Here is a 12971-nt window from a genome sequence, read left to right as displayed (position 1 = left end):
TACGTCGCGTCGTCCTACTCGCAGACTCAGTCCAGCTCTTCCGGACAGCCATGTTGTCATCTGTGAAACGAGTTACGAAGATCACGTGGTATTTAGTACATTTTCCCGTCAAATAACAGCACATTTTTAGAGGGTGGGGGGTCCCCCGAGCCACAGAACCGTACATCGGAAAAATATACAGGGGGGTGGGGTAGGTGGGGGGCCAGAATTCGGAAATTTCGGAATAATCTGGCCTTGTGTACGAAATTTTACTTCCTGCTACCCCTTGAGACGCAGCGCAAGTACTGGCCTCAGGGATGCGGAGGGGAGCGAGCGTACCGAACAGAAGGGGGTCCTACGCTCGAAACGGCTACATTGCGGGGCGCAGCGTGACGGCGAAGACGCATCCGAAGCGCGTCCGTGGCAGGCAGGCAGGCAGCACGGGGGTAGACGCGTCGTGCGCAGCGCAGAGGCCAATGGGCGACGCGTGCGCGGGACACACGGGCGCCTCCCGAAGACACGCTGGTGGGATCGGCCGGGCGCCTGCGCGGGGCCGCGCATTGGCTCGCATTGGGCCCGCGGGCGTGCGTCCGCTTCGGGACGCGTCCTCCGGCCAGATATCGATCCCATCGCCCGCGCGGATGGGGAAAGCGCGCTTTGATCCCCGCGTACGTGATGCTACGATCGCCCGCCCGATCCACCGCTCTCTGCGCGTGGCTGGGAGACTCGGAGCACTGGCAGCGTATTTGCAACGGCGGCTGGATATGAGGATGCGCGGGGGACGGTTTCGCGGGGATACAGGAACGGCCCACGCCCCCGCAGAACGAGCAATTACGCCGGATATGGTCTCATTGCTCGCACTCAGGCTGCTGCGCCCCCGATATGTACCGCTGCTGCGATGCCGCGATGTCGTCCAGCTGCGGGATGTAGCCTGGCAGTCAGCAGCCCCCGTCGGCGTGCGCACTGGGATGCCGTTGCGGGAGACCGGCACGGCGAGGGTGCCGGTGAACTTGGAAGTGGAAGAAGGGATGGCCACTGGCAGGGAGATCTCACCGGGAAGCAGTGCTAGGTGGCCGGCGAGCGCGCCCGTGCAGCTCGGAGTCCTTGGAACAGGCACTCTTCAATCGTCAGTACTTGAATGGAACGGGCTTTACGGAGACGGCGCGATCGTGCGTGATGCAGCTTGAGCTCGAGGGACGTCTCGTACGGCGAACGTACGAGGGTTCGCCGCATACCACCCAGCGCTTGACAGATCCCGACATGAGCAGGCTGCTCTGACACCGGGCGTCGAGGTTGTACCGCTGCCTCGACACGTCCGCGTCAGAGCCTGTACGTGTCCTCGTTCGTGGAGGTACGAATGCCACCTACATCAAGACGCACCTGCGACACCCTTGAACTTGGGATATACAGTCACATCGCGGTCCGCGGCCCACGGCCACGCAAGCCTGCCCCACAACGTCGCCTTCCCGTCTCGTGCGTCCCATCGCCCTCCCGTTCGCCGCGGTCAGTCGTAGAGTCGTCACGAGAGTCTTCACACAGCGCAATCGCCACGCAAAGACAGCCCACCCACGCAGGACCTCGCAACCCACCTCGCTCTGAACCGCCCCCCTCTCGCGGCCTCCGCAGCACTGCTACCCACCGCCGCGGACACGCTCTTTTCTTCTCGTTCCTTGGTCGAGGCCAGATGTTGGATGCGCACGGACCCCCGCGAGACGTCTCGCTGGCACCGTCGTCCCACAGGCAGCGATGGGCCCCGCTCCTCCGGCCTCAGAGTCCGCCGGCGCGTGCAGCCACCCCGACCCAGCGAGAACCCGCGACCCGGGTCCGTACTGCCGGCCCTGCGCCGGGCCAAACCAACACAGCAATCCCGAGGGAGGCCGCGGAAGACAGGCCGCCACGCAGCGTGTGCCCTGTGTCAGACGGTCGCGGGGGGACGCGCCTCCGCTCGTGCGTGCGTGTCCCGCGCGTCCTGTACGCTGCAGTGGCATTTGGGGTGCTCGGGCGCCGTGTGGGGTCGGTGGAACAGGGACGTCGACCGGCCGCTGTCGCGGCGGTGCTGGATCCCTGCGCATCAGTTGGGTACGGGGACGGGGACGGGGACGAGATGGACAGAGTGTGCCGGGGTGGAGGCTTGCTGTCGAGCTCGGCGTCGGGCATCGGCTGCAGCGCATATGGCACGCCGTCGCGTGGAGGGCAACGGCGGTCGTGGTACGGGGAGGCACCGTGGACCCCGCGTCCTGCTGGATACCGGTTGTCGCGTAGGCACTTGTGGAAGTCCCATTTATTTTGCGCGTTTCGTGGTCCCTTTAGACTGTGCGCCTGTCTCGGAGGGTCAGAGAACGCATGTGGGCTCGTGTGCAGCGCAGCGTTTCCGGTGCGGGCATCTGTGCAGCGTGAGGAAGGCTCCGACGATGCGAAGGGACATTTGCGTGTTACTTCTAGTACACCCACCGTGACTCGGCGCTGCATGCCAACTGCACCGTGAAGAGTATGTCCATGGCCGATCTCGCCTGACGCGGCGCGTATACAGTCGAGTGCTTTCCGTGCGCACTGCTAGAGAGTGAGACGGATCAGAGGAACTCGGCCGGAGCGAGATTGGGCGTACACACGTCTTCTTTCGATCCACACCGTCGCATGCGTGGCTCGTCCATTCCCTTCTTCGGGACGAACCTGGCTCGTGGCTGGTACAACATCATCCGCGCGGATCCGGAACACGACATCCGCAACACGAAGTCGATGCGCAGACGTGCTTAGGCAAGTGCCACGTCCTGCGGTAGGCGTCGAGGTCTACCGGACTCGGCTGTGATACCCAGAACTTCATAGCTGTCCGCTATGCTCGACGCGATGTCGCTAGATACCGTTGGCCGGGGGTGTCTGCGCGTCGCGATCAATCTGACGGAGCAGCAGAGTCCCGGGGTGGGCTGCCAGCCGTCGACGAGATAGTTTCGTATGGTATTGACGACCGTGCGGGCGAGGTCAACGCGTAGTCAGGCGATGCTATGAGCGAGCACTGATCATAGCTCGGGAGTCGAATGGCGAATGAAAGTCACGCACCGGGGATACTTCTCGAGGTTAGATGCGTGGTATGGTATGTTGCTCCTTGCATCATGCTGTATGGCCTAGAACTTCGAGTTTCGAGCTCACCAGTAGCTATCTGGCGATACGAGCTGTCATGGGAATTGAGCGCGGATGAGACAATATGGACATTGACGGGCCAGCAGGCTATCTTGAGTACTCAGCTATCGTCCTGATGCAGCACCGTACACACGCTCACGGTCGAGGGATGCTATTGTCTACCTCTACAAAAACGAACTGCATCACACGATGAACGTGCACAGTTAGCAGCGAATTAGCAGGCGAAGACGGACGAACTCACATGACAGATCGAACCGAGTAGCAGTGTCGTATGCTATAGATACTGAATAAACTTTACGCTTCCGACAAAAGCTCTGCCTACCGCCGTCACGGCTGGTCGTTCCCAATCTCCGTGAGCTTGCAGAACCTCTCCGCCTCCTCCGCGGGCATCTCGTAGCTCTCGCTGTCCGAAGGGAAGCTGCGGTCCCTCACCGCCTGCACGTACGCCTTCACCCCTCTCTCGACCTCGCCGCGCACGTCCCCGAACCGGCGCACGAACTTCGCCTTGTGCCCGCCCCAGGTGCCCATCAGGTCGTCCCAGACAAGGACCTGCCCGTCCGTCTCCCACCCCGCCCCGATGCCAATCGTAGCCGCCTGGCGCAGACGTCGGGTAATGTGCGAGCCGACAGCGTGCGGGATCGCCTCGAGCACGATCGCGAACGCCCCAGCGTCCTCCAGCGCGAGCGCGCTGTCCACCAGACCCAGCGCATCCCCCGCACTCCTGCCTTGGACGCGGTAGCCCGATAGGATCGCTTGCCGCTGGGGAAGCAGGCCGATGTGGCCCATGACCGGGATCCCGACCGTCGTCAGCCGCCGCACCGTGTCCACGACCTCCCTCCCTCCCTCGATCTTCACCGCCTCGGCGCCGCCCTCGCGCACGAGCCGCACCGCATTGCGCACCGCGTCGTCCGCGCCGGCGTGGTAGGTCCCGAACGGCATGTCCGCGACGAGGAGGGGCGCCGCGCTGCCCCGCGCGACCGCGCGGCAGTGGTGGATCATCTCGTCGAGCGTGAGCCGCGTCGTCGCGTCGTAGCCGAGGCAGACTTGCGCGAGAGAGTCGCCGACGAGGGTGATGTCGACGCCGTGGGCCTCGCAGGCGCGGCCGGTTGGAAAGTCGTAGGCGGTCAGCATCGCGATAGGGGTGCGTTTCCTCTTCATGCCGTGCAGGTGCTGAATGGTGATCTTCTTCCGCGCCGCATCTATTCTCCGTGAGCTGCAAAGACTCGACGAACAGAGGGAGCAAGACTTACTCTCGGGTGCCCTCTCCTCAGGACGTACGCTCATCCACCGCCGCCCGTTGCCTGCGATCTGCTGGAGTCGCATACTTCGGATCTGCTGTCTGGCGAACATAGCGTTCCAGGTCGTACCGTCGAGCGAATGGTGGTGCGACCATACTTTTGAACTACTCGTCCGTGAAGGGAGGACGCTCGACTCGGAATGAGCCCACGACGGTGGCGAATTCCGGGCTGATCATTTGGCCGGCGGTGGCTTACTCTGCGGAATTTCACATGTATGTGCAGCGCCGACACTGGACATAAGCACTCTTTGATGAGACAATCGGCTGTGACACAATCAGCTAAAATATTGTCGTCAATACTCATGCGCCGGGACTCGCAGCTCGGTCGTTGCACTATGAACCGTCGTGCGTAGACGACGCTGAGCCGAGTCGAGGCGAGGCGACGGCGGTGGCGAAGTGCTCCTACTAAGGCCAAGGCTCGAACGGGCAGTGAGTTTACTATATCGGGTCACGATCTCGGACAGCCTAGCTAGTCGGACACTCGAGCCTCATTCAACAACCATGCCTTCTATAGCTATGAAATAAATTGTAGCATGTTTCTATACATTCGTTTAATGCCTGTACAAAATTTGAAGCCAATGCATTGAGATGTGTGTGCAGGAAAAATCACCCTTTGCGATGATACCCATTTTTGGTAAGCAGTGGCTTGATATCCTGGACCGCTCGTCCATGACTGGGTACCTCACTCGAATTCTGATGCATCATGGCCTAGAAACAATCAAGGTCATATATTCAAATATATTTCTATGAAATGCAGACCACGAAGGTCGGCTTCTGCAATGTAGCAAGCTATTTTCCGATGATGTGACCGACTTCCTAGTCAGTGTGGGCTCATCCTACTCTCGACCAGAGATTTGGCTACCGAGCTTGACTCAATGTTTGTGTATTTTTCTCATATTTTTCTCATATTCCTGAGGTCTTTTAACATACCTTCTCACAAGAATTCAGGTCATCATGGCCCACACAGAGTGAGGAGGCTTTGTCGATTGCTAGGGTGGCCGAGATCGTGACCCGATATAGTATTATCGCGCGAAGACGATCGCCCACGTACCACCTAGACATCACTGATAAGACGCCTTGGTAGGCTGCCAAGCGCCCCCGGCGTGGCAGCCTAGCAAGGCTGCAAACCCTTCTAAACGCCATCTGCCAGTTTCTGGGCAGTTTCCCCTCGCCCTTTTCCTCTATAAGGTAACAATCCCTTCTGCCCCTTCGCGCACGCCCAAGTTCCTCCGGCGGCCCACGTGCTGCGTGGCTGAGGGCGCTCCCCGATCAAGGATCTCGTATCCCGATCCCCCGCGTCGCGCCCGATGTTCGGTAAGCCGCTGCCGCCCCCGCTGAGCTCGCCGCCACCGCGTACGCGCCCACAGCGTTGCGCTCGCCGTCGCCGTCAACGACAACGACGGGCTCCGCGAGGGTGTCGAGTCCACACCGACTCGGATGCTGCCGAGTGGTGCGTTCCCGAGCCTCGCGGGCACTCCCACGGCTGTTGATGGGGAGATTCCCACGCATGCTCGCCGCCGCGCCTGGCGCTGTGCTCGCTGTCGACGACGACGAGCTTGAGTATCTCGCTCCCCTCTTCGTTTCTTGCCACAATTTCTTGAGCCATGTATCTAGTAGTGATATTCAAAGTGTATATAGGCTTATAAAGTGTATACAATGTGTTGTTACCTCGGAATAGTATGACTATCTCCCCAGTAATGCCTACCTAGTACCCATCAATAGAGCGGTCAGAAGTGAGCATAATATGCTCTCATAAACTCTAGATAACTGGTATGATTATCCACAAGCAATACATAGTGTTTGATGAAGGATTACTGGCCCCAAAATGCGAAACTTCGCCATAAGGGGGCATGCATAACATTACAACCTCTCCACTGTAGCTCATGAAAGCTCTACCAGTATGTTGCAAGAACATTCATGTACTGTTTTATGTATACTCACAGTATCAGGACTAGTATATGTGCCTCAATGTTATGAGGATGTTCACATGTACAAAAAGCATATCCATTCATTTGGAGCCTCTACATGCATCCAGACATTATGACAACTTCTCAGAATCTACATTGGCATCATATCTGTATGGAATACACTTACAATAAGTTTCTAAGATGAGATGACAAGGGCATTCATTCAATTAGCTATAGGTGGCTACAGGAAGGAGAAGAACTTATCACGTCATACCCTGTGGTTGGATTGTCTCCAAACTTGGTATACAGTATGTATTGTATATCTCAATGCTATATGTGAGGTCTCTTTGGGATTGGACAAGCAGGAAGTCGTGTAGAGCGAGACGAACATCATCTCGGGCAGTTCGGGGACATGCCCGAAGCGGTGCCCGAGTGAACATCGCTCGAGTGCATTGCACACTTAACGAGTGTACGGGCGCTTTCACGCCACTACGACCACTTCTGCATACAGACCCACCGGCTGTCACCTCATTGACTCAAAACAACTTCGGACAAGTACTAACATTGTTTTACCATTAGTGGGTACTATTTCCGTTTTATCCGACGCCAATCAAGGACGAGGTGCATGATTCCGACTCACTCTTTTTCTCAGCCACTGGGTCAGCCACCAGTGCGAACATCATCGCATCGCATGGTGTGCATACAATCCTGTTATGTTTTTATACCCTAGCATTGTTTGTTAGCACTAATAGATGCCAAAACATTCAAGATCTGTGTATATACATGCATTAGATGCTGTGCAACAGAGCCAGCCATATGTGTGGCATTCCACCTACATTTGACCTCTATCAACCCCAGTTGCTACAGAGACCGTACAACAAGTAGTGAGTAAGCATGCATGCATTCAATGAGTATATTAGTACTGTTTCTTTGAGTACCAGTACATTGGTTGAGATGTTATACATGGCCACTTATGGCGGAGTTTTCACTTACAGGGCAGGATGGCTTGCCTATAGTATTGAGAGACTAGTTATGTATCATAACAGTAGTAACAATGAGTATAAAAGAGCACATTATTCTCGCTTTTGACCGCTCTATCCATGCATAATGCACAGGCATAACTGGATGTAAATTCATACAATTCCGAGGTAACTACTGATTCTATATACAATAGAGGCCTATATACAGTGTTCAAATTGATACTATATGTATGTAGCACAAAATCGCGACGAGGAACGGACAGGGGAGCGAGATACTCAAGCTCGTCGTCGTCGACAGCGAGCACAGCGCCAGGCGCGGCGGCGAGCATGCGTGGGAATCTCCCCATCAACAGCCGTGGGAGTGCCCGCGAGGCTCGGGAACGCACCACTCGGCAGCATCCGAGTCGGTGTGGACTCGACACCCTCGCGGAGCCCGTCGTTGTCGTTGACGGCGACGGCGAGCGCAACGCTGTGGGCGCGTACGCGGTGGCGGCGAGCTCAGCGGGGGCGGCAGCGGCTTACCGAACATCGGGCGCGACGCGGGGGATCGGGATACGAGATCCTTGATCGGGGAGCGCCCTCAGCCACGCAGCACGTGGGCCGCCGGAGGAACTTGGGCGTGCGCGAAGGGGCAGAAGGGATTGTTACCTTATAGAGGAAAAGGGCGAGGGGAAACTGCCCAGAAACTGGCAGATGGCGTTTAGAAGGGTTTGCAGCCTTGCTAGGCTGCCACGCCGGGGGCGCTTGGCAGCCTACCAAGGCGTCTTATCAGTGATGTCTAGGTGCCACGTACGGACAGGTACGGACTCGCAACTCTGCATTGGGGACAGAGGTAAGTTGTCGCCGCTCCTCAAACATCCTCATGACCTATGCCGCCAGAATCGATACATCTACGTAGGGGGATCCGGTTTACTTGATGTCCTACCAACGTCCCGAACCTTGTGTATTGGTATGCATGCGGTTGTCCCAAGAAATCCGATATCCATATGCCTAAGGACATCCGACACAGTGGTTCGACCACCAGCGGTACAACAATCAGCGCATGCCGTCCGACCTGCTTCATTCTGCGAGCTTGCGAGCACCACGACGACATATTTGCATGTCCTCAATAGACACAGGCAACACAGAATCATCGGAAAAATAATGTTATCCAATGCGTGCAGGTAGCTACTTGTACAACAGTCCTTTGCGTTCTACACTACAGCTTTCAGGGAGCTCCTCCTGAACATCAACGCAACACACGTCAACAGCGACACCAATACCTAATGCTCACACACACAAGCGACCACACCAACACACGTACAGATCAGAGAAGATAAGTGTTACTGCAATGCGAGAGGAGAGGGGATCAGGGGAGGGGGGCGGAGATGCGGCGACAGAGTGAACAGGGGATGCATACAATGATTGTACAATGAAGCGAAACGCGAAAAAGATCAGTGGGAGAACGAAGTGAGAGTCAGTCCTCGCCTCGACGCGACGAACGACGTAGGCGACCACGCGCGACAACCTCCGCGACGCGTTGACGGCACGCGAGACATCCCGATCGATGACGGAAGGCTCGACACCCAGCCGAACACGCCGGACAACAACACGAAACGGCCGTCTTCAGCTAGCCTGCCAGCCCGAGTGAACCAGGACGCCGTGCGGGACCCACGCGGTAGAGGGCCTGACAGCCCAAGGTCCGTCTCGTACCCTTTCCGCGCACGGGCACGAGCTATCGGATAACAACGCAGGGACCTACGCGACCACCTCTGCACTCGCACTCACGCTCCGCGGATGCGACTCCGTCCGCGACCGCTTGTGCTCGCCGTTGCCCTGCGCGGCCTCGCTGTCCTCCTCGAGCTCCTCCGACGGGCGTTTGCGTAACCGGCCGGGCGAGGGCGTCATCGGGACCATCGATGGTGAGTACGATCCATCCGTCCGTGCACGCTTCGGCGGCGAGCCGCCCGCCGCGCAGCATCCGTCTTCGTGTCTGAGTACGCGTCGACGTCGAGCTCCTGCGAGGACCGCTTGCGTGGGTTCACCCCGCGGAGGACTACCTCATACTCTGACATGTCCAGCTCGGACACGCTCTCCTCCACATCGTCGTCGTCATCGTCTCCTCCTCTTCTTCCTCTTCCTCCGCGCGCACATCTCCACTTGCACCTGAGGAATCTGCACAGCGGGGTGACGTCGGACGTGGCGGTCTGGTCCTGGACCGCTGCAGCGTTGGCCGCAGCATTCATCTGCATGACGCGTCGTTGGCAGATGGAGCAATAGCACTGGTACAGCGGAGCGCAAGCATTCGCCCACGACTAGACGGTGCGGTCAGTAATACTCGCATCAAGAACAAAGAAACGTACCGATCGGAACGTGCCGATGCTATACTCTGGGAGATGGGATACCTTCGCGGGAACATACGGAATGGGGTGCATCAGCTGCGGGGACTTGAGGATCGGGCTCGACTCCAGCGCAGGCGGGATGGCCGACACAGGGGAGGACGACATCGCGTCATCGTCCTTGACGCTACTCGGTGGGGGCGACGGCGTCGTCTGTAGCGTCGTGGTCGACAATCCGGGACTTGTCATATGCGACCCGCTCGATCGGGACGATGTCGACTCCGCATCGTCGTCCTTCTCCCTCCGCCGCCTACGATCGTGCTCCTGCTGGTTCGCGCGCCACTCGAGCCAGTCCACGCCCGTCCGCCACACCGCCTCGTCCCTTAGCGCCACGGCGACGTCGTCCACCGACATCCCCCGCGCGACCTCCACCGCGTCCTTCCCGTCGGCCGCGCACTCCGCCGCGAGTCGCTGCACAACGTTCTGCATCGCGGGGAAGACGATGTCCCGGAACTGCTTGACGTACGCCTGGTATGTCATGCTGGATATATTGTACGTCGGCGGGCGCAGCGCGGCGATCGTCTTCGGACGCGGGTGCGCGAGCTCCCCGCCGTCCGCGTGTGCCTCGCCATCCTCCAGCGCGCCGTCGAACACAGATCCCGCGTTCCATGGGCACGGGTGCTGTGCCTGGGGAGTGTTAGCGGTCGTGCTCACCCAACGCATGTTGTACTCGTCCGTGGGGTTCACCCAGTGCCCGTCCAGGATGCGATTCCGCGCAAAGTCCGTGATCGCGAGCTCCCGAATGCCCGCCGCGTCCTCCGTGATGCTCACCAGCTCCGCGTCCTCCTCCTCCTCACTCAGCTCCTCTTCGCTCACGTACCCCTCCGCGCCCTCTCCGCGCCCCGCGAACCGCGACGCGGCAAGCGCCTGCGAGAGCATGTCCGCTAGCTTAGTGTTTACTTTGAACCAATGTTTCTCCTTCGCGAGCTCCAGCACGTCCTTGATCATACCCTCGCCGAGGTCCACGAAGGCTTCGATCGCCTGTCGGGTCTCCCAGTCGTCTGCCGTGAGCTGAGGGTTGCCGCCTACCGCCTCGCGCTCCAGGGGATCGTGCTTCGCCGCCAGCCAGATACCCTGTTTCCGGCACATTCGGCATGTGGTTTCGACGCCCGGCCACGTCTGGTCGTCCTCGTTCTCTACCGCGCAGACCGACAGGCCCTGCGCATACTCCGCCTCGCCTTCCATTGTGGGCGCCTCGCGGAGGCACACCCACAGAACGTAGATTTTCGATGGTCCTTGCACGCCATGACTTGTCCTAACCATGGGTTCGTGATGGCGCGCTTCGCCACGGCGAGGCCGTTGGGCGTGAATGGATAGTTGATGCGGCAGACGATACAAGAGCAGCCGAAGATGTTGCGAAAATGCTGATATGGGGATAGCCGCACGGGCTTTGCGTTGGCGGAACCGCCTTTTGATGTTGGGTGGATGACAGAATGGTGGATGAGCAGGTCTTGAGGGTCAATCATGACACATGCTTGTCGCCAAAAGGCATGATATTCAACTGCGAGATCAACAAAATGAGCATCATTATATCGAATTCAGGTACAGAGTGTACAGTGACGGGGCTATACATTGTTTCCCTCGGCCTCTGCACAGGGTACTGCCGAACCAGGGGGACAGGTAAACGTCGCCCACGCGAACGCACGATGTCTGAGAACTACCGAAAAGCACCGCGCCAATGGTATGCTCCATGCAGCGGAAAATGCAGCATCTTCATACATGACGCAAAATGAAAGGCGCGTATTTCATGAAGGTGAAACAGCAATGTGCGCGGAGATGAATCATCGCTCGCGGTGATCAACGGAAATGCGGTCAATGCACGGCCAACATGCACCGCACCAGTCGGCATAGACACAGGATGGACTTAGCGTCCGAATGGCTTGCGCCACAATGGTTTGGGACTACGCGCAAGACTCGTCTCATCGACGGTGATAGCGATACGCGCTGTCTGACTTCAGGATGACGGGTATTGCGCATAGACCCGGGCGATAAGGGCGCAGCAGGGACCCAGCGTCGCCGGAGCTATCAAGCTCCGCAAGGCGCGACGCGGTCACGGTCAAGGACGCGAGTGAATGTGAAAGACGACATCGTCGATATCGACGTTGGGACGATTGCATGTAGGGAGGAGCGAGAGGGACAAAGGACGACGTATGCCCGCGCGACAATGAGCGGATATGAATGGTAGACTCACGAGCTGCGCCCCACGACGGATATACGCGCATGAGCCGTTCGACCTCGTAGGTGTCGCGAATCAAAGACCAGACAAAGCGGGAAGGCCACATTTGAGGGTGCTGCCACGTCTCGGGACATTGCGCGTCGGGCGCGACATTGAGGAGATGGAATGTGGCGATGAGGCTACGCTGCCGTTAACGTCGAGTGGCGCACCGGGCGCGAGCGACTCACCGAACGACCTCTGGGGGGAGATGGGGCCAGAAGAGGGGGGACTTGCCCTTGAAGACGATGCTCTTGCGCTCGTCGTCGTCGTTGGCCATGGAGAGGATGCTGAAAGCCATCTCGAGACTGCGTGGATGGCGTCCGTCACGGCGGTATGGGTGGTGACAGATCGCGACTGAGGGCATGTCACAGCCAGCTCCCCCAACCGCGGACGCTTTTCCCACGCACGGACCATCGTTCCCAAATGGCGCAGTCCCGTGACCTGACGCGTCCAGCACGCGTCGCGTCCCAGCGGCGCCGTGCTCTATGTTCCCTGGCCAGAACACGTCGTTCGTTCGTCAATGGACCCTTGAATCTCTGAAAGTGGTCATTCCGCACATGCGCGCTCTAATTCAGCGATGTACGTGACATGCGGGGAACCAGCGCGCAACAGCCAAAGAGTCGCGCTGTCGACGCATAGCAAGCGCACTCCCCATTCGTCGACGTTACATACATCGCCAAATCGGTTGAAGTAGGTACGCGACACTCCCATCTTCATTCTTGTCAACCTCGCATCCTCCGCGCGTCACACTCAATCTGGGATTGGCGGTCGATCGATCGCACCCGACGAATCTTGACGACTCAGACTTTGATCTCCGCGCTTGTTGCCCTCAATTTACCAGATCGTCTCGAAGATCCGTCTTGGTCTGCGCTGGTGGCTGAGACACGGGTCTAACGGTCTCATCACGTCCCGCGAGCATGCGACTGAGATGCCGTCATTATCTCCAGATTTCACGCAGCAGACAGCCAAGGTGTCCGTGACAATCGACGTGCCACGGCTTCGAGAGCATCAATTTACTCACGACGTGGAAAGCCCTATACTCGCAAGGACATCATGATCATCGACTGCGCAAGTGTCAGC

At 58.4% G+C, this 12971-nt stretch overlaps 2 protein-coding genes across 2 annotated transcripts; both read right to left on the bottom strand.

Moving 5' to 3' along the window:
- Window positions 1-3441: 3441 nt before the first annotated feature.
- Window positions 3442-4464, bottom strand: B0H18DRAFT_1087557 (ketopantoate hydroxymethyltransferase; the record flags this gene model as incomplete). The annotated part of the gene is made up of 2 exons (XM_048032181.1): window positions 3442-4299; window positions 4393-4464. 2 exons carry the CDS (start codon window positions 4462-4464, stop codon window positions 3442-3444), a joined length of 930 nt encoding a protein of 309 aa, XP_047887171.1.
- Window positions 4465-9035: 4571 nt separating this feature from the next.
- On the bottom strand, window positions 9036-12189 carry B0H18DRAFT_959314 (uncharacterized protein; the record flags this gene model as incomplete). Its single annotated transcript, XM_048042800.1, has 7 exons — window positions 9036-9262; window positions 9430-9592; window positions 9641-10854; window positions 10890-11150; window positions 11322-11387; window positions 11868-12031; window positions 12080-12189. 7 exons carry the CDS (start codon window positions 12187-12189, stop codon window positions 9036-9038), a joined length of 2205 nt encoding a protein of 734 aa, XP_047887170.1.
- Window positions 12190-12971: the final 782 nt, after the last annotated feature.

Source organism: Fomitopsis serialis (assembly GCF_022376445.1).
Source record: "Fomitopsis serialis strain Sig1Antser10 chromosome Unknown B0H18scaffold_136, whole genome shotgun sequence".
NCBI lineage: Eukaryota > Fungi > Basidiomycota > Agaricomycetes > Polyporales > Fomitopsidaceae > Fomitopsis > Fomitopsis serialis.
Note: the sequence above shows the minus strand (reverse complement) of the source record. Positions and strands in the feature narration are given on the sequence as shown.